This window comes from Sarcophilus harrisii, chromosome 2 (assembly GCF_902635505.1).
Source record: "Sarcophilus harrisii chromosome 2, mSarHar1.11, whole genome shotgun sequence".
NCBI classification, from domain to species: domain Eukaryota; kingdom Metazoa; phylum Chordata; class Mammalia; order Dasyuromorphia; family Dasyuridae; genus Sarcophilus; species Sarcophilus harrisii.
In genome coordinates, this window is record NC_045427.1 from 540,493,210 (window position 1) to 540,515,160 (window position 21,951).

Sequence of the window (21,951 nt, forward strand, 5' to 3'; positions counted from 1 at the left end):
TTCGGGGGCCCCAAAGAAAGGCAAGACCAATCCCTGTCACCAGGGAATTTTTATTCTGCCGGAGGTAGGAGGGATGTTGCACAAAGCTACTTTTATAAAACCCTATATCTGAGAAGTACAATACAAAGTACTGGGAAAGGTTCAAGGAGGACTGTAATGGAAGATGGGAATCAGAAAAAAGTGCCATTTTTGTGGTGCTATTTAAAGGATCAAATGAGATAATAATTGTAAAATGCTCAGTGTATAGTAAGTCTGGCATATAGCAAACAATATAGTAATGTTAGCTGTTATTATTATTATTATTATTATTATTATTTATTAAAGATGGGCAGGAATTCAAGAGGGAAAAATCATTTTTAGGTATAAAAGCCAAGTGTGTTTGAAGGACAGACTACTGGAATTTATCCATTAATTAAAATAGATCTTTCAAAATAGTATTGTCAGAATTACAGGAGGTTTTAACTTGCCTAGAGATGTTTTTTGGCCAAAATGAAAAGATTTAGGAATTATCACCTGCTGAAAGAGAGAGTGAGAGTGCAGTGATTAAGAGAGGGGGACTGGTCCTTCCATCTTCACAGTCAAGTTAACAATCACTGGCCATATGTTTATTTCTTTCAAACCCTTCCTCATATAATAACATTATCTTTGTGAACCAGTTGTTGCCTTGGGACTTGGCTCGCCTCTCCTATTCCCATATTGAACCTTTTGAGCTTATTCTATTGTGGTAATATGTATTATTTGGACATAGGCTCTAAATTGGGTTTTATTGTGTATGTTTTTATGTTTCTGAAAGTGAGGACAGAATATCTAAGGAGATAGGCCAGTGATGCTCAAACTTTAAGATTGTGTGATATAGAAGAAAGAATTCTGAATCTGGAGTCTGAAATCTTGAGTTCAAATTCTGACATTAATATTTACTATGACTGTGAATTTGGGCAAATCACTCAATCTCCATAGGTCTCAGTTTCCTTAAGTGAAAAAGGAGAATTTGAACTAAATAACCTTAAAAGGGACTTCAAGTCACAAAATTCTTAATGCAAAGCATTTTATTATCTACTGAGAGTACTAAAATATTGTCAATTTGGTGGATCCCTGCTAACCAGCTTTCCTTTTTCCTTAAATATGTATCTTTTCTTTTCTCAAAGAATTGATGGAACACATCAATGCAACTTTATGAAAAAAAAAACTCTGAATACATATACTAGAAATTATTTGCAGTTTTAATGCAAGCATATAGAGAATTTTTTTTTTGATAAAAATGCATTTATCCAATGAATAATCACATTCTGATTTCTGTCTTTATTTACATAGAGGAATCAGTGATTGCATCAATGTGAGTACCTTCTCCACTTGTGTATTGCATTTTCATCCTATGCAAGCTTCATCCATATCTGTTTATAAATCTCTCATAAAGAAATTACATGACATGCCAATGATCTTTTGTTAACTCTCAGATTGTGTAGCATTTGGATTGCCCACCTATTGGCTCTTTGTCTTACTGCCTAAATTACTCGGACATATATGCTTTCCATGTCTTTCTTTTGGCATCTTGTCTCTGACAATATACCCACATCACTGTGCAGCTTTCCATTGCTTTTTGGGTTACCTACAAGTTTTATTCTTTCCAGATTGTGTTTTTCCGTAATTGGGAGCCATATAGCACCAGCAGATGATTTTTGTCATGAAATAGATGGACTTTTGTGGAAATGAGCAGTTTTTAGGATCACTGAAAACACTGCTGCATTTTCCAAATGCCATCTATGATATTCTTGTTTTTCTGCTCATTTCTAGGCTTAGCTTGTTGTCTTCCTGTCTTAAGATATCCATACTAATGGAATAGCTTGGTTTACTGTCTCAAATGCCAGCATGGCATAGTCCAGGAGGTGGACAATTTCATTCTTTAGCTTTAATTTTCATTGTGTTTTGCTTCATGTGTGTTTTGCTTAAAAATGAGTACATAAAAGTACTTAGGAAAAAGCTTGTCTGGAAGAAGGCACTAACAAATGAAAAGTACACCATCATATGACTCTTATGGCATGAATTTACCAGCTATGTACTCTGTTTTTTGAGTAATTGTTTTAGAGATAGAAATACTATGCAGCCTTTCTCCATTAATGACCCATAGTACCCTCTTCTTTTCCCTAGGTGAAAGTTTATTATGGTAACTCACTGTTATCATAAATCATTTTATATTTATGATTATGTGGATTTGTTTAAAGCACATGGCATAGCCTGTCTCATGATTTCTAAGATTGTGTGTATATATACATATGCTTGTTTGCTGATAATGGTTTGCATAAGAAAAATATAGTTTTTATCCTCATATGTTTGGAGTATATGATAAAGGATCTAATATGCCTAGCTTGTATTTTGTTTAAAAACAGATTCCTAAATTTCATGCTTGTGGGGTTTTGTTATTACTGTCTTGGGAACTGTCCTGACTTTCAGTTATAATTGACCACTTTACTAACGTATTCAAAATTCTGAGCATAACATAGTATGCCTCAGCAATGTGAGAAGGGTGTTAAGCCTTGTGAAATTAAAATGTGCTTCTTATGTTTGAAAGGTGCATATTTTGTAGTGCTTGAGACTTATCTATAAACTTGGCTTTTTTAAATTAAACGAACCATCATCCCTGTTTGTGAAAAGACAATAGAAGAGACAAGTGTTTTTAGACAAGCAGTTGTGAACTATCCTATGGTGACTTATCAGAAGAGGAAAAATTTCAGCTTGAATGATCTGAGGCTTTAAAACTTACTTGAGAAGGGCTTAGTTCTATGCAAACATATTAAATTTTTTTTTTTTTTAGAGATTTGGTAATTCATAATTTTGTAAATGGGCTGCTGGGTGGTATAGTCAATAAAGTGAGGGGCCTGGAGTCAGGAAGACTCATCTTCCTGAGTTCAAATCTGGCCTCAGACACTTACTGTGTGACTCCAGACAAATTACTTAACCCTATTTGCCTCAATTTCCTCATCTGTAAAATGAGTTGGAGAAGGAAATGGCAAACCACTCCAGTATCTTTGCCAAGAAAATCCCAAATGTGGTCATGAAGAATTGGGCACAACACTATTTCAAACTCTTTTTGTACAGCAAAATAACTGTTAGGACATGTATGCTTATATTGTATTTAATTTATATTTTAACATACTTAACATGTATTGGTCAACCTGCCATGGGTGGGGGGAGGAATGGGGGGGAAGGAGGGGAAAAACTGGAACAAAAGTTTGGCAATCATCAGTGCTGTAAAATTACCCATGCATATAACTTGTAAATAAAAAACTATAAAAAAAAAATTAAAAAAGAATTGGGCACAACAGGAACAAATTTTATAAATGTGAGCACTCATTTTATTAAAGTATCCATGGGATGCAAGGCACTAGGCTTCCTCTTTGCTTTAATTTATAGCCTGGGTAATTTGCTGGGGATAATAGATTTATCATCACTCAGTGAGCAGCTTTCTGGTGATGAAGCTCTTTGAATTTAGGTACTCTGTCTAATCTTAAAATCATAGGGCCCATCACTGAGTCTATATTCAAACTCTTACTAAGGTGTGAGAACTTAGGAGAGTTTTTGCTTGTTTAGCATAATCTTAAAAAACTCAAAATCTGTTTAATACCACGTGGAGGCATCAGTTTATGACTTTTATCAAGGTATGTTTTCTATACTCTTAAGAAAAATGTCATGGCTGGTATCTTTGTGTTGTTTCCTCAGTCAGGATAGTATTCTGCCTTAATTCTCATTTCAGCTTATGTTCTTAGACTATTACAGAGCTGGAAGGAAGCTTAGAAATTACGTTACCTAACCCTTTTATTTTATTAAGGAGAAACCTGATGCTTTTAGAGGTGCCATGATTTATCCAAGGTCAAAACTGTGGCAGAGTCAGGAAAAGAACCCTGGTACAATGCATATTCCATTACCCGATAATATATATCACAATAACTCTTGACAGTTCTTTCAGTTGGACAGAAAGATAACTTAGGAGTAGAGATCATTGATTTCAAACTTTCCATTGTATCCTCAATGGTCTGTCACTATAGTATAAAATAACAATTTAGCGACTCAAGTCTCCAAATTTCCTTCTTATTTCCTCTGGCTCTATAGGGATACCTTTTCTTCTTCAAGCCTTTTTAGTAAGCAGGCTACCTCAGGCCTCCAGTGATTCAGTATCTTTAATTAACATAGCCAGGAGATGACATGTTTGTGGTCACCCTTGGGGGATACAGTGTTAGGGTGTGAGAAGCAGAAGATTGCTTGGAATGATGTGTTTTATATGAAACCAGGATCCTGAGAATGAGCTCAGTTGCCGATTCAAGAGAAAGGAATACAGTGGGAATTGGTCTTCTGCGTCAGAGAGCTATAATAAGCCCATTCCCTTTGCAGCCTGAGGTGAAGGCCAGGGCAACCTATTTCTTTTATTTCTTTATTCTGTAAGTATTTATTTTTCTTCCTAGGTCTGGAAAGAGAATAAAGAAAACCCGGAAATATGATATTATTACGACTCCAGCAGAGAGAGTAGAAATGACTCCTTTAAATGAAGATGATGATGATGAGGAAGACTCAACAGTTTTTGATGTCAAATACAGGTATATTTACAGGTACAATATCAGTAGCTCTGGTAAAGATTTCTTCCTTGATTTCTTAGTATTTGGGTGGATATGGTGAACTGTATTTTATACTCCTACATGTCAGGCCCTTGAAAAGTAACTTCTAGCAGGTGCACATCTCTGAAATCCACTTCAAGAAATACTGACAGCATGGAGAGTATACAGAGTTTCATGTTTTGTCCTTTAAACTAACATTCATTTCCCACCACTCTCCACTCTATTGCTTCCCAAATTGTGAAATGGATAAACTGAGAAATTTGATATAAGTGAGGAAATTATAGGAATTGGATCTAAAATAATCAACTCCAGCTCCTGTTTCTCATGCATTTGCCATAGTGTAAGATGATAGTATAAATTTGTGCCAGTCAAACAGTATGCACACAAACTGGAATTTCTAGCCTTGCTATAGTGAGTTCAGAAGGGCAAAATGTAGATTAATGCAAAGAAAAGAGTATATTGTCTTGTCAAGCTTGAAACACAGGGATGTTTCTTCAATAAATCAGAACAAAATCAGAATGACTTTGTTTTTTCCAGAAGATTTGTATCTTTTAAGTTCCCTTGCCCTCCTGGAATATTTCAGAATAGATAGATTCTTTTAATTGGATAGTATTTTAAGATGTTATATAAGTCTATACTATTCTAGATGAAGAAAGTTTAAGTGACCAAAGTCACACAGTTATTCCATGTTGAAAGCTGGGACAGTACCCAAAGACTTTTGATTCCCAGATCATATCAATATTTGTTAAGTGTATACGATGGCACAGAGATAAGCTATAGGAACTAAAGACAAAAAATGAAAAACTACCTTCCTGGAGCTTTTATCCTTCTGCATGATTTGTTTACAAAGGTGGGCAAGTGCTAGAAAATTTGACGAAGGGAAGTACCAACAACTGGGAAGATCAGAAACCTGTTTCCATGGGATGTAGAATTTAGATTGGATCTTGAAGGAGGCTAAGAGATAGAAGAATGCAGGTCAGGCATATAGGGTGGTCTTTGTAAAGATTTAGAAGCAAGAAATGGAACATTGAATTCAAAGAATAGCAAATAGTTCAGTTTGACTACAGCATAAAATGTGTGAAAGGGAGTAATATAACTAACATGTCTGGAATGATAGGCTAAAGCTATATGGAATTTTAAATGTCAAATTGAGGAGTGTATTTTATCTTTAAAGTGATAGACACTGAAACTTATCTGAGTAAATCCCAGGCCTCCAAGATTTCTCATACAATTTGTTTGATTTTTGTTTATATTTTCTCATGTATCTGCAAAAGAGATGAAGGTTTTCCTCTTATTATTTTATGATCTTGGGGGTTCCAATATTCTTCCTCCTTGTTTGTGACCTCTGCTGGTCCTCCCTATTTTCAGTAATGTGTTTATAATCTCCTGGAATCCTCAAGAACATATTCCATCCCTCTTATAACCAGGAAACATATTCTCATTGACTTTTAGGCTATTTATAATCACATGTTGAGAGCACATTGCATCAGATTTTGTGGGAGAAATGGCTATGTGGAGCAATGGACAGTTTGGGATGATTGAAAGAAGTGTATGGTTTCTGAAAGAAACTTCAAAACCATTTCTTATATCTCTTCCTTCTGTCCCTCTTCCTAGAACCAATGCAATAGTCATCTGCCCTAGATTGATAAACTAATTTGACTCTATGTACCTACATGGTATGCCTGGAAGCTTACATTTTTCATCCACTTTTGTTTTTGAATGTTGATGATTAGATTAATTTTGGAGTGGAACTTCTCTATCAGCCTTGTTTTAATAAATAAGACTGTCATGTGGTGAGCTACTGAATAGCATGGAGTTTACTTTTTTGTTTCAAAGACAGGCATGTTTTAAGTTAGAGCAAAGTCAGAGCAACCTTGTGACTAAATAAGAAAAAAGAAACTCTTTTTTATTTCCTACATAATTCATCCATGGTCCTTGGGCTTCCTCTCGGAAAAAGCTACATTTAATATTGGAGATGTGACTGAATCATGACCTTGTGTCTTGATGGTTTCAGCACATGATATTCCACCTGCCCTTTTGCGCAGTGGGAGAAGGGAAGTCATGTTTTTTTGCACCAGGACAATAATCTGAGGATTATTGCACACACAGTTCTTATGATAATATTATGTGACTGATATCCTGCTGTGAGGGTAAAGGCAGGTTCAATTTTCCTGGGGTTTTCTACCAAGTTGGAAATTTGATTAAGAAGGGAGAAGGCAGGCAAGTTTGCTTCTGGGTACGTTCTCCCTCCTTCTTCCCTCCTCCCCCAACCAAGACATTCTAATCCACGAGATAAAAATCTTTAATTTTTAGGGTCAAATCTGAGGCTATTTCTCCAGAAACACATGTTTCCAACTCTCATTAGCAAAAAAGCAGGCTGATCGAAAGGTGGATAAACCAGCTTGAATCACTCTGAAGAATTAAGATTGCTGCATGTTACAAAAGGTTAAGACCTGAGTTTTGAGGGTTTTATTGGATGGACTATATACATTTACAAGTACATTGATTTATTTCCTTAGTTACAAGTTGATATTGGTAATATGCTGCATCCCACTTGTACTCACCATGCATCCAGGGCCTATAGCTCTAATTTATTTTGAGTTAGCCTTCTGCAAACCCTTCAGGCTATTCCTTGAGCATCTCATGCATTCTAAATTCCAGCCACACTGGCGTGTTCCACATTTCCTGTGCACAACATTCCACCTCTCTCTTCTTTGTACAGGCTGTCCCTTTCCCTGGAATACTTTCCCTTCTTACCTTTTCACTTACTACCCAAAGATCTCTTCCTCTAAAAGCCTCAGCTCAAGTGCTACCTGCTATAAGGAAGGAAGGAATATAGGAAGAAACATTTATTAAAGACCTACTCTGTGTCTGGCCCTGTACAACCTCATTTTATCCACCCTGAAAGGTAGGTGCTATTACAATCCTCATTTTACAGTTGAGGAAATTAAGGCAAGCAGAGGTTGAGTGATTTGCCGAGTTGCACAGCTCAGGTCTTCCTGACTCCAGGCTGAGTGCTCTATGTATTTTGCCACCTAGACCACCTAGCTTCAAGAAGCCTTTGCCCCAGCTGGTGATGCACTGGTTCCTTATCAGCTTGGAATGTATTTCTAAATTCACTGACCTGTTTTTATGTTCTCGTAGTATGTAAATTCCTTGAAGGCACAACGGTTTAGATTTTTATTTTGTATCCCCAAGCCTACCTAGCCTCATGCCAGGCCCATAATATTTAATAAATGCTTGTTGAACTGAATCTCCATATCTTGGCTCCAGTGCTCATTTATCTGACAGGGAACATTTGCCATTTTGACAACTGTAGCACAAGCTGATGCTAATAGGAGAACAAGTCATCTCTGCTACTTCTTCTGCCATAGCCTCCGGAGAGGGAGCCCTCCCTCCCCTCCTGGCAAAGGAACTTCTGGATGTTTAAAAATAAAGTGACCCTTGTGAAGTAATGGGAGGAATGCAGAGGGAGGGGGATGAGCGTAGGGTTGGGCACAGCTCTAGAAATACCCACCTTCCCGTCCTCTTTTTGGCTGTCTGTTGTTGTGAATATGATTAGGAGCTGTTAAGTTTTCTACTGGCATGCTAGGGAATGTGCCCAGCTTCTTGTGGGTCTAAGGTTTGGTTTCCTTATACAGTTTTCAGTCTGGAGTTTCCTGGAGCGCAGACTGGGACTGATCTGAAGTGGTCCAAAATACTAGAAATGGGATAAAAAAAAGATGTAATTTGCTAATCTTGCACCAAAAAGTTAGAAATCAGAGTCTGTCTGTGTGCTTTTATGCTGGTGTTGCACAAATTAAAGTGGGTTGATATGATGACTTTTTAATCAACATCTTCTTTTCTAAGGTCTCATTAATGGCCTTGCTAGGAAGGCTTCATTTCCACCCCTCTGCCCATCCTGACAGCAGCCTAAACCATAATAATCTTCAGAGGATTAAATTGCTAATAGTAGAAGGTAGAGCATCATCACTGAGACAAGGGGGATGTAGATAAATATGGAAATAGTTTTTAAGTCATTAATTAGTAAAGGTTTAGAATAATTCCTCTAGATTCTAGGGTGCATGATGAGTGCAAACGAATGACTAATAACTTCAAGTGAATCTGGAATGCCCTTTGACTACAGAAAATGTTTTTCCCCCAACTTGATCAATTATAATTTCTACCTCAGCTTGGAAGAGGGTTTGTCAGTCTATTTCAAGGCTTTAGCTTAAAATGTTGAAGATTACTATTCATACATATTAAATATACAATTTTCTAACATTTCATAGATGCCTTTTGCTTTTATGTCACATTAATTTCTTAATATGCCCCTTTTGCCCCCCTGCCCATCAGACCTTCCCTTGTAATGAAGATAAAAAAAAATTAAACAAAAAATTAAGCAAAATAGCCAAGCTTCAGTTGTATTTGACACATGAGTAACATTGAATACCTATGGTATCTCCATTTCTTTAATGAAAAGAAGGGAAATATATCTTCTTCTCTCTTCTTCAGAGCCATCCTTGGTTATTATAATTATCCAATTTCAATTGTATTGTTATTACCTTTTACGTTGTTTTATTTACTATATAGAGTGCTTTCCAGTTTCTGCATACTTCACTGCATCCATCTATTCATATGTCATTCCATGTTTCTCTGAATTATTCATATTTTTTCTAATGCTATATTTCATTGCATTCATGTATCACAATTGGTTTTGTCATTCCCCAATCAATTGGTACCTACTTTTTTGCCTCAGTTTTTGCCACCACAAAAGTCCACAGTAGGAATAGCACCTGTTTTTGTAGGTTGGGCTAGTCTTGAAGGAAATGGGGATGCTCTTTGCCTTTTTTGCCTCCTTAGATATAAATATCAGCCTATTGGGAGTTAGTATCTGAGGTTTTAGTGGGATTCCTATTGACCCACAGGGATATCTTTCTAACCTAGCATTGCTAATTGCCTTGGTAACCACAGAGGTTGAGAAGAATGGTAATTTATCTGCATTAGTATCTTTTTTTTTTAACTTTAGGAAATGTATCTTTTTTTAACCTTATCTAGTAAAGTCACTTTTATTGCATTTTATGTATGTGTGTCTCATTGCCCATATTTGTGAGTGAATCATTAGACTGACTTGAATTATAACCTGGCCCAGAATATAGTGTTAACATGAACTCATAGATGAATGAAAGTTGATCATATTGTATCAACATTTAGCTTATTCATAAAGTAAGGCTTAGAGGGAATCACTAAGTCCAATTTTGCAGTCTCTGGGTAAGCTTTGATTTCTTCTCCTATCTTTACTTAATCTGCTACTCAGCTTTGAGCATTGGCTGCTCTGAGAATTTGGAGACCTCTATTGTAAGCTCAGCACAGTTTTGTGACTGTAGACAAGTCACTTAAATCCCTGAACTATATTTTCCTCATTTGTACAATGCGAAATTAGATTAAATTTGTTCAGTTTATTCCATAGCTAAATTTTTATGTTGACATTTTATATTTTTACATCATCCATTTCCAGTTTTATCTCTCCCTATGCCCTTTTTTCAGAGAACCATCCTTTGTAACAAAGAGGGAAAAAAGAAAAAAATCAGTAAACCATGTCAACCAAGTCTGACAATATATGTCACTTTATACAAATGTGGTGTTCTCCACTTCTACAAAGGGGTGTATTTTCTTTAATGTTAAACTTAGTCATGATAATTTCACCGGGTTCTATTGTGTTCTTTCCCTTTACATTGTTGTTGTCATTAAACATATTTTCTTAGTTAGGCTTATTTTGTTCTGCCTCAGATTTGCTAGTAGCTCAGAAGTCTTCATATTGTTTCTTAAAGCACAGCAATATTGCATCACATTCAGCTGCCATTTTATTAGCCATTCCTCAGTCACTGAGCATTAACTTTGTTTCTGCTATTTGTTACTACACAAAGTGCTATGAATATTTTAGTGTGATTTGGACTTTTCTTTCCAACAACAAATATTTAGTACTTCCCCTAATTTAAGGCTAATAGTGTAGGAATATAAAGACAAAAATTTTTTTTCTGCCTTCAGGGAGCTTCCATTCAACAACTTTTGCAAATTAATTTTTTTATTAAAGCTTTTTATTTTTAAAACATATGCATGGATAATTTCTTTTAACATTGACCCTTGCAAAACCTTGTGTTTCAAATTTCCTCCCCTTTCTCCCTATCCCCTCCCCTAGATGGCAAGTTATCCAGTATATGTTAAACATGTGCAGTTCTTCTATATATATTTCTACAATTATTGTGCTGCACAAAAAAAAAAAAATCAGATCAAAAAAGGGAAAAAATGAGAAAGAAAGCAAAATGCAAGCAAATAACAAAAAGTGAAAGTCCTTTTTTAAAAATTAAAACTTTTTATTTTCAAAATATATTCATGGATAATTTTTGACATTCACCCCTATAAAACTCTGTGTTCTAATTTTTTCCCTCCCTTCTCCCCATCTTCTTTCCCAGTTGGTAAGTGATCCAATATATATGTTAAACATGTGCAATTCCTCTATACATATTTCCACAAATATGCTGCATGAGAAAAATCAGATCAAAAAGAAAAAAAAATGAGAAAGAAAATAAAATGCAAGGAAACAACAAAAAGAGTGAAAATATTATGTTGTGGTCCTCACTTAGTTCTCACTGTCCTCTCTGGGTATATGTGGCTTTCTTCATCACAAAACCATTGGCACTGGTCTGAATCATCTCATTGTTGATGAGAGCCATGTCCATCTTGCTGTTGCTGTGTATCCATTCAACAATTTTAAACCAGTAAGGAAACAAGAAAAAGTTGAGAAAGCTGAGGACACTATCTATGAGAAAAAAGAAGGGTTTCATTTAGAAGGAGGCCCCTGAAGGAAACCAATGACTTTAAGAGGTAGAGAAGAGAGTGAATTCCAAATAGCTCCTTAACCTCTTCCAAGGGTCCAAAGGAAGAAAATATGGAATTCAGGGTTTTCCCCAAGTTTGTTTCTTGCTTGCTCTCAAATTCTATCTTTTGTTCAAATTCTCTCTTGTGCAGTTTTATCAGAAATAGCCATGGCTGAAAATTACTATATTAATAATCTACATCTGCTTGAACACGTACATTTACATGCAGCATTGAACTAAGTTTGGCAGTGTACTCACAGCAGACTATAGTTTTGGGAGGGAAAAAGTGGTGAAACACTCATTCTTTCCCACCTTTGTGTATTGACACTGTTTACTGGACATGACATAGAAGGAATTCTTTTCTTTTTCTTAATTTTTTAATTATAGTATTTATTTTTCCAAATCCATGCAAAGATAATTTTCAACATTCAACTTTGCAAAACCTTGCAAATTTTTCTCTCTTCCTCCCCATCCCCTTCCCAAGCAATCCATGTGCAGGTCTTCAAAACATATTTCCATATTTATCATGCTGTACAAGAAAGATCAGATCAAAAGTGAAAAAAAAAACACAAGAACGAGAAAAAAACAAGCAAACAAACGGCAACAACAAAAAGTGAAAACACTCTGCATCAAATTACATTCTCTCCATAGTTCTCTGTCTAATTGTGGATGGCTCTTTCTATCACAAGTCTTTTGGAATTGTCTTAAATCACCTCATTGTTGAACAGAGCCAAGTTCATCCCAGTTGATCATCACATAATCTTGTTACTGTGCAGTGTTCTCTTGGTTCTGCTCACTTCACTTAGCATTAGTTCATGTAAATCTTGCCAGGCAGAAGGGATTCTTTCCCATAGGGGTTAGACTAAAAGGTCTCCAAGGTCTCTGAACTCTCAGGTGTTCTGCGATTTTGAATCTATTACTCAAAGCTATGAAGTTGAAGTGGGAGGCAAGGGACCCAAGTTCTAGTCACAATTCTTCCACTAACTGATTGGCATTAAACAAATTATTCCTTTGGCTGTTGGTTGCCTGATTTGACTGTATGTTGCCTCTCCCATTAGATTGTAAGCTCCTTGAGAGCAGTGACTATCTTTTATCTCTTTTTGTATCTCCAGTGCTCAGTCAGGCACATAGTTAGTACTAAATAAATGCTTATTGTTGATTGATTTATAAAAAGGGATTATTAGATGATTTCAAAGATTTCTTCAAGTACTCAGTTGCTCCAAGTCTATGAGAAGACAGATTTCCTGTTAAGGAGCTTGGGAATATTGAGACAAAACTGCTCATTTCTCTTAGAGTTTTATTTTCTTGCAGTCAGATTGGTCTCAGATTTCACACACATAGGCTTTAGATCATAAATCTAAAAGTGGAAAGAATCTTAGAAGTCATCTAGTCCAACTTCCTCATTTCACAGATTAGGAAACTGAGGCCCAGAGATGGTGACATGCCCAAAGTCACTTGAATTCAGTTCCTGCAACTCCTATGTTCAGTGTTCTTTCTGTTGCTCCACTGTAATTATTATCACCACATTTTTTTTCCCCAGTTTTCAACAGTGGGTCTTCCCTGATGTTTGCTTTTATTCTTCCAACTCTCATGCTTTTGAGTACTTCTAGAGGTCAGAAAACCACTGAGGTTTTTTTTTTTTTTTTAATATTATTTAACCTCAACTGTGCCTTTACTTCTACATATCAATCTTAGTCATTTCTGCTTGATTCACTATCATATTATTCACTAAGGCTCTAAATCTTGTGTATCCAACTTCACTCTTACCTCCTCTTTTCATCTTGTCAGCATATGACTTCATTTTTTACTTTACTGAGATGATACTGAATTCTCCTCATGGCCCTGCCCACTATGTCCTTGCTGTTCATAAACATGTCCAGATCTCTCCTGTCCTTAAAAATAAAAAAAACTTCTCTGTTCTGTCACACCCTAAAACTCTATAATAACATATCTCTCCTCATTTTTAGTCCTCACTCCTAGAAAGGATAATCTGTACTTGCTGCCTCTACTTTCTCACCCTCTATTCACTTCCCAGAAGATCTTTGCTGGAATAATTTTTAAAAGGTCACCAGTGACCTTTCACTTGCTAAATCTAATGACCCTTTCTTAATCCTCATATTTTTTCCTCAATCCTTATTTTATTTTCCTCCAACATGCTGTGCTATTGCCCAACCTTGTCTCGAATTCTTTTTCCTCCATCGTCTTCTGAAATACACCTTTTTATTGTTTTTCCACCTGTCTCACTCCTCCTTCTTGGTCTCTTGCCTAAATGTGGGTCTCCCTCAGCTTTTGTCCATCTCTTCATTTCCTAAATTTTCACCCTTGACAACCTTATGCTCATGAGCATATGCTCAGTTATCACATCTTTATGGCTCTATATGTCCAAATCTAAAGTGTCTATATCCATGTAGATTAATCCATCTGAACTATGTGTCTTTTCCCTGAATTGCACTTTCTTGGATGTCCAATAGCACTTTTGATTCACTTGTCTACAACCAAACTTCTGATCTTTCCTTCTAATTTCATTCTTCCCTTTTTCAGTTGATGAGACTCAATTCTCCCAGCCACCTAAGCTTGAAATGTTTTTCAATTGATTCTTCTCTCTTGAACCTCATATATCGAGTCAAATTCAGACCATTTAAATTTTGTAACATCTCTCATTATACTTCCTTTTAAGAGTACTCACATACCCAACCCTTATTAAGGACCTCATCACTTTTTTTCTTTATTATTATAACAACGTTGTAACTAGTGGTCTTGTCTTTTTCCAATCTCTGCTTTCTCCAATCCATCTTTCTCAGGTTGTAGTTGTTCAGTTGTCTTCAATTTTGCACCTGACTCTTTGCACTGTATTTTTTTTTTTTTTGGCAAAGATACTAGACTAGTTTGCCATTTCCTTCTCCAATTCATGTGATAGTTGAGGAAACTGAAGCAAACATGATTAAGTGACTTGCTCAGGGTCACACAGCTAGAAAGCATCTTGAGGCCAGATTTGAACTCAAGAAGAGGAGCATTCCTGACTCCAGACCCAGAATTTTACCCACTGTGCCACCCAGCTGCCCATCCTTCATACAGCTGCCAAAACAATATTCAGATCTAACCACGTCATTTCTATGCACAAAGCTTTAGGTGGCTCCTTGTTGCCTATAGGATAAAATACAAATTCAGTTTGGTTTTTAAGTCATGTTTACAATCCAACTCCAATCTTCCTTTCCATCCTTATTTTTCACATTCCTTTTGTTGATGTTCTATATCTAGCCAAACCAGGTTACTAACTGTTCTTTGACGTTGACATCCTATTTTCTCCTCTCTCTATTTACACAGACTATTCCTTGTGCCTAGAATGCACTTCTTCCTCAACTCCTTCTCTTGTTTCTAGACTCAGTTTGGTAGATGTCTCCTCCCTAATTTTCCTCTTCCTTCCCTCCTCCTCCAAGATGAAAACATTCCCTTCCTTTCAAAAATTTCCTAAAGCACCTTGCATCTCTCTTTTGCCCCATCATGTCCTACCATGTATATGTATGGGTTTATGTATGTGAATATATTTATATATTTAATTCTATTAATATTCATTTAGAAATTTGTTTACATTTGTTTATATTTATAAGTTTAATTATATTTACATATTATATACATAAGATACTTTGACATAAAATATATGAGCTGTTTATATATTTATATGTATTTATAAATATTTATATATGTGTATGTACACATATATATTTTATAGCCTTTATAACAGAAGATGAATTCTGAGCATGGATAATGTTCTTTTAAAATCTTCATACTATCCATCACTTAGTGTTGTGCATATAGTAGGTACTTTAATTGCATTCAACATTGAAGAGAGTTTGTGTGAGATAAAGAGACTGTGTGTGTGTATGCATGCGTATGTGCTTATATATATAGGTAAGTGGGGAAGAGATGAAAGAGAGTATGAGAGGAGGAAGAATATGTATGGGATGGGGTAAAGTATGTAGGAAGGGAGACAGAGATGGCAGCGGGGAGAGAGCTCATAAACTGTTGGAGCACCAAAGAGTGAACACTGTGGAAGCCTCCATATGAAGCCATTTCAATTCTGGGAAGCAGTAAATTTGAACACCTACAGGCAAATTTTCTAATGCATCAGTAGTTAAGCATTGCATTTGTGTAACTGTTTCTTTTTTCCCTTAAACTTGTTTTATTGTTATCTTTTGTTTTTATATCACTTTTATTTCCCAATATATCTGCCCTCCTGTCCTCCCCATCAAACACATTCTTTGTTGTAAAGATAAAAAAAGAAGGAACAAGCAGTTCAGCAAAACCAACCATTGCATTAATTGCATCTGACAGCGTGTGGAATATTCCATCTCTGTGGTTGTAGTCCCCCTTCACCCCACCCATCCTCTGCAAAGAAGGGAGGGAGGTGCATTTTTCTCCACTGTGGAGGCCAAGCTTGATGATAATTACATTGTATCCAGTTTCCACTTGATGCTTTTTCCATTTTCCTTGTTGGAGCCATTTGTACAACTAATTCCAAATGTTACCAGTTCTTTTCAGATTCACTAAGCCCCATTCATTGTGTGCATTCATATGAATATGCATGTTTATATATGGCTTAACATAGTAGAATCATGCCAACTGTAAATTTCTTGACTCAGTATTTGGGAGAAGAATCCTATGCTTCTACTCAGTCAATCAATAAGTATTTATTAAGTGTTTACTTGCCAAGCCCTGGGCTAGGTGCTAGGGATATAGATACAAAAAAGAAAGAAAGAAAGAAAGAATTCTTACTTGTAAGAACTTTACATTCCAATGGGGAAGATAGCAATAACAAAAGTTATGTGGCATAAATATAAAGTTAATAATTACAAATATGTGCACAATAGTTAAATATAAGACAGTTTGGGAGAGAGAGGAAAGGCTTCATATAATTTATGAACTTCAATTTAAAGGAAGAGGGACTCTGAGGTTGGGGTAAGGAGGGAGTGCTTTTCAGGAGTGGAAAGACCAATGAAAACGCACAGGAATGAGATAGTGTCTATAGTAGAGTTCAGAAAGGAGAATAAATGTACACTCATGCTGGAAATTTAGCTTGGGGCCAGGTTGCGTAAGGATTTTAAATCTTAGCACTTCTGCTAAGAATTATCTTAGAGACATTAAGAAATCATTGGAGTTGAGTAGAGAAGCCACTTGGTCAGACCTGTATTTAAGGAAAAACTTTGACAGTGTAAAAGATGGATTGAGGTGGTAGGAGACTTGAAGCAGGGAAACCTGCTGTTGTGATAATCTAGACCAGAGATGATAAATACCTAATATGGGTAGCTGGGTGAGGTGAGAAAGCCAGGAGGGTGGTGAAGGTCAAAATGATTTGGCAACTGATTGGCTGTGTGGGGTAAAAAAGAGTGAGGAGTTGAGAGCAAAACTAAGATTATGAATCTCAGATCCTGCAAGGACGATGGAACTTTCTACAGGAGGCTGGAAGTTTAGAAGAGGGGAGGGTTTGGGGGAACGATGATGAGTTCAGTTTAGATTTCTTGAGTTTAAGACATCTAGTTTGAAATGTTGATAATACAGAATTTATGTTCAGGGAAGATACCCCAAAGATAGATAGGTGATTAAAATAGGTGATATTAAATTTTTTTCAGTATAATTGTTGTTATATCAACTTGTCTGCCTTTTGCCTTTGAATTAGGGAAGGGAGGAGAAAACATAGTTGTCAACTGAGGGATTATTTTCCAGAGTATCATCACGAAGCTAAACTCGACTGGGTTGAGAGTAACAGCTATTGTAGGATCAATGGAGTTCTTGTTTCCATTGTTCTTTTTGTTGTTTTCTTCCAGTTTGTAATTGCCAGTATCATCATCTCAAGACAGAAATAACCTGGAAATAAATAAGCACCAAAGAACAAATACCCGAAGAGAGAAGTGTTTAGATTTAGCTTCCTTCTTTGTGTTCCCTTAAATGAATACATGAATGGAATTAATGAAGATATCACTGGAAGATTCTAATCTCAATCTTTCTTTCTTTTTTTTTTTTTTTTTTTTTTTTAACTAGGTAAAAACCACTTTTCTGGAGTTGGGGCACACCATGGAAAATCAGTCAGCCATAGAAAACTCTGCTGGACCCTGAAGTGTGAAAGGGAGGGTGGAAGTCATCATCTCTGAAGCATTGATACCAAAACAAATATTCCCTCTGACTCCAGGACCTTATTTATAAACTGTTCAGCAGCAGGCGGGCCTGTGTTGAACTTCTGTGACAAAATGTCAGAATTAAGCTCTTCATTTCCAAACCACTACCTTAGGTTAACCTGTGTCAATCCTTTGAATGTCTCTTTCAAATGCCACCAGGCTCCAGTTCTTTCTTCTTGAAGAGGTTCTTTAATAAGGGGTAAGGGTAGAAACTATTTTTTGCTTTTCTCATTTTAAAGCATATTTCTGCAAGATGAGAATATTAAAAAAAAAAAAAAAAAAACAACCAGATCCCAAACACTAAAAAACCAGAAAAAAATTGAATTTTATAATTTAGAATTAGATGCTTTTTCTTGTCTGACTCTTGAGTCTCAAGATCTGAGGTTGTACCAGCCTCTTGGCTGCTTTAAATTCCAGCCACTTGCCTTAATCTTTTGGTGAGTGTGTTTAATGGAAAAACAGATTTCAACAACGGTGGCTAGTGGCTCTGTGCTAAACCCAGCCTTGCTATGATTGTGTGTTTCTATGCGGCCGATTTATTGGTGAAGAAAATTGTGATAGCTTGCTACTGATTTTGACAATTGCACTAGCCCCTACTGAATCATGCTGTTCCTCATGCTCCAGTGGAGCTGATTGGTGTTTGAAATGAAGTAGTTTTTGTTAGGCTTATTATTATTATTATTATTATTTTTTAAGGAGTGTGAGTTGAACAGAATTAGACTTGGCTGGTTTGAAAAGAATTGTGGATTTTAGGAAAAAAATTATATTTTTATGATTTTTCCTCCTCTGCTGGGAAAATAAAACACCAGGCAGCTTTTGGTTTGTGTAAAAGTTTGTGCCATTTTTCTTCCTCTGATTTTTGCCACAGCTGTATTTGTGTGTGTGAGTGTATGTGTGTGTTTTCAGTTGCCTGAATTTAACTGAGTGGCAGTTTGGATGGCTGAGAACAGTGGCTGTATCAGAAGTAAATTCAGAACTGGAGAGAGAACATTTTTTCATCAAACTGGAAATATCCCTGTCACTTTGGGTTGATGAATCTTATTTTACTGAAAAGTATTCATCTATTTTTTTGTTTCCTCTTATACTTCAGGAATTATGAGTTTAGGCAATAAGTATTTCTCTTCAAAATTAGATTTGCATCATTCACAAAGATTGCAGAACTCATAACTTTAGAAGTATGTGCATCTGTTGATTGCCAGTCACCCAGAAGTGACTGAATTTGCCTTTCCTTGATCATTGCACTAAAGTCTATTAGTGACACATTTTGAAACCCAGGGAATTTGATCTGACTTGAATTATTTTTTTTTCCCTTCTTTTCCCTTTCCTCTTCCTTCTTGTTTCCTCTTGTTTTCTCTGTTTATTCTATGTAGTCTTTCTGGATCTTCTGGATCTATTTCTCTTAAGCTTTGTAAGTTATTAGAAGTCTGTATTATTAAAATATTTCTCTTACTCCCTGGGAAGGTCTCTTAGTTCCTGAGGCTTTCAGTGTTTTGGGACTCTTGGGACATTCACAGACCTTTTTAATACAGCAGAGAGAGTGCTTTGAATATAGCAATCTATGAAGACTCCTTCTAAGAATATCTCTTTGTACTTCCATAGCATTTTGAATCAAACCAGAAAAGCTTTGTAGCTATTGAAACCAACATACAGTGCCTCTTGGACCTTTGCCCTATGCATTGGCTCCATATGTTGACCTTTTTTCTCCCCCTCCTTTTTTTGGCCATCTGCTAAAAAGGGTGGGAATATGAACAGAGAAGGTTATGGTTATTCCATATCTCTTGAAAAATGCACTCAGCCAGAGTGCTGAGTATAAATGACACCTTCCTATTTACCATCTGCTCCTTTTGTACCTTTTAACTGGAACTGTGCTGATACACTGCCTTTAAAATATCTCTTTTCCTCTCTCCCTCCTCCCATTCCATTTGCAAGATGGGCCAAAAAACTGGATTTTCTCCTTTATGAACTGGTTGTCAGAATTAAGTTTTTGGAATTATTAGTGATTTCTAAAGCAGGTTAACATGGATGATCCTTTAAATTCTTGGAGGAATTTTTGAACTATAGGCATTTAGGTGAAGATTTGGCTGAAACAAATTGTTTTTTGATAGTGATGCTTTTTTGAAACAGAATATGGTGCCTTTTTCTCTTAGAGAAGTGGCTGAACCTTTTAAAGGTTATTTATTTCAAAGCTTTATGAGCATCAAGTTCATTGGATGGTTCCACAAATCTGATAAATTACCAAAAGAACAGCAAAAAAAAGATGTTTAAACATAACATGGTGATGGGAAAATTTGTTTTTATTTTTATTTTCACGTGGTCCTGGTGAACAAATTTTTAACAACTTCCTCTCTTGATGTATGATGATAAAAGGCCCTTTTCATGATAGCCAGTTTCTTGGGAAGATCTTTGTATTTCTTTAAAGATTATGTGCCAACCTTATTAAAGTCTCTCACCTTTGACCTGAATTAAACTTTCTGATATTGCTATTGCTCATCATTTCGTGTGTGTGTGTGTGTGTATGAATGTCTGTCTGTATGTATGTATGATAAGGATAAGCTTAAGGGAAGGAGTTTGTAACTCTCCATTTTCTCTAAAGGTTAAATAGCCAGAAATAAGAGGGTCTAATGATTTTTCTGGGAGTTCTTTTTCACACAGTGACATTCTGAGCAATAGTGAAATTTAGAAGCAGCTCTTTTCTTAGTTGAGGTATTTTAAACCTAAATATCTCAGACCTAGTGTTTGGTCCTGTACTTAAGAGATTCTGTTCAACCTGTAATAACTAGGCCAGGGGCATTTTCTTCACTGAAAAGTTTGTCTTATACTGGTCTATATATACATTCATGGATAAGCTCAAGAGGAGGAAAAAAAGCTTGTTCTGCAGTCAACTTTATTGATCGACTGAACCACAGATAGAAAATGACTTTTTCTGATTGTCTTGCTTGCATTTCACTTGGATAATGGATAGTGAATTGGGAAAGTGTCCTTCAGCATACATCTTTCCAATAAAGAAGATAATATATATATATATATATTTTTATTCCTCGCTATACTATGGAAAGCCCAAGTGGAAGACAGAAAAGATTATGACTCAACTCTTATCACCTCTTCCTTCTAAGTGGAGAACATATTGAAAAGGTGATGTTAGGATTGATTATTCTATAACTTAGTGTTGGGGAGGAGGAAGGTATTGTAAGAATGTTTTCAAAATGACAGGCTTCAATTTTTAACCCTAAAGAACTCTTGGAAAAAGCCTTGAGTTTTATTGTTAAATTTCTTTGATAAAATGCTTACCTTTTAGACAAAACTTTTCACCAAATAAAGGTTAAACTGGCTGGTTGGCAGAAGAGTGGCTCCTGGTAGTATATTATTAGTCTACATTTGCCCAAAAATGAATTGTCATCTAAAAACTTTATTATTGAGATTTGAATATTTGTATTGGATTAAATATGGGCAGGAGGGAAGAAATGGGGCTCTAGGATTTTATATAGCAAAACCAAGAAATTTAAGCCATCTTGAAAGTGCTTTATCAGAGGATTAAAAAAAAAAAAGTCTATGTGGTATTTAGATCAACAGTTGATAATTGCTGACAAATTTTGGAAGACTTTCCTGGTATGGTTTAACTGCTTGAATCAGTTGAATCTGTGCCTTTGGGAAAAAAACAACAACTGAGGCCTGGAGAAGTGGCTCTATCAGAAACTTGAGTCCAATTACTGCTTCATACTGTACTGTATATTACTAATTCATAGTAATGATGAAAGAAAAATTCTTTGTTTTTATTGAGCAGAGAATTTAGAGTTTATGAGCATTTGTTGTGAATTCAGTAATATGTGTTGTATAGGATTTTTTTTTTTTTAATGGAGACTCTTAAGTTGCATTATCTTTTGTAAATGAATTGACAGTGAATGGTCATGGTCTTTTTGAATGATTTGTCATTAACCACTTCATGGATGTAAAGTATTTTCTTGAAGTCTTTTGTATTGCAGAGTACCAATATACATATACTTTTAAAAGTGTCTCATTATTTGCTGCTATTTTGTGTACATTGTCTTTCACTTGCTTCCATGGTTAAGTTTATGGCAAAAGATTTATACCTTTCTTCTGTCCCCATCTTTAATTTGTCTGGGAATAGAGAACAAAACAGTATAGATGGCACACACCAAGATGTAACTTTCCTGGTAGAACTAGGTCACTTTTTAACTTTTTTTTTTTTTTTTTTTTTTTTTTAGCTTACTAGATGGTTTAATGAGACTAGAGGGAAAATTGCCTTTTTTTTTTTTTTCTTAAGGCTATCTGCTATAAGATGGGATTCTAGTGTTTTTATGT

At 35.8% G+C, this 21,951-nt stretch overlaps 1 protein-coding gene across 2 annotated transcripts in view; it reads left to right on the forward strand.

Annotated features, from left to right (window-relative positions):
* Positions 1-21,641, forward strand: part of FAM174B (family with sequence similarity 174 member B) — a 33,935-nt gene extending 12,294 nt beyond the window's left edge. Inside the window, exons 2-3 of one of the 2 annotated variants that reach the window (XM_031955541.1) lie at positions 4,455-4,598; positions 17,498-21,641. In XM_031955541.1, the coding sequence (XP_031811401.1) occupies positions 4,455-4,598; positions 17,498-17,501 (148 nt within the window). In that variant the 3' untranslated portion in view covers positions 17,502-21,641. The remainder of the gene's footprint in view (positions 1-4,454; positions 4,599-17,497) is intronic. The other variant, XM_031955542.1, reaches the window with a different exon arrangement.
* Positions 21,642-21,951: the final 310 nt, after the last annotated feature.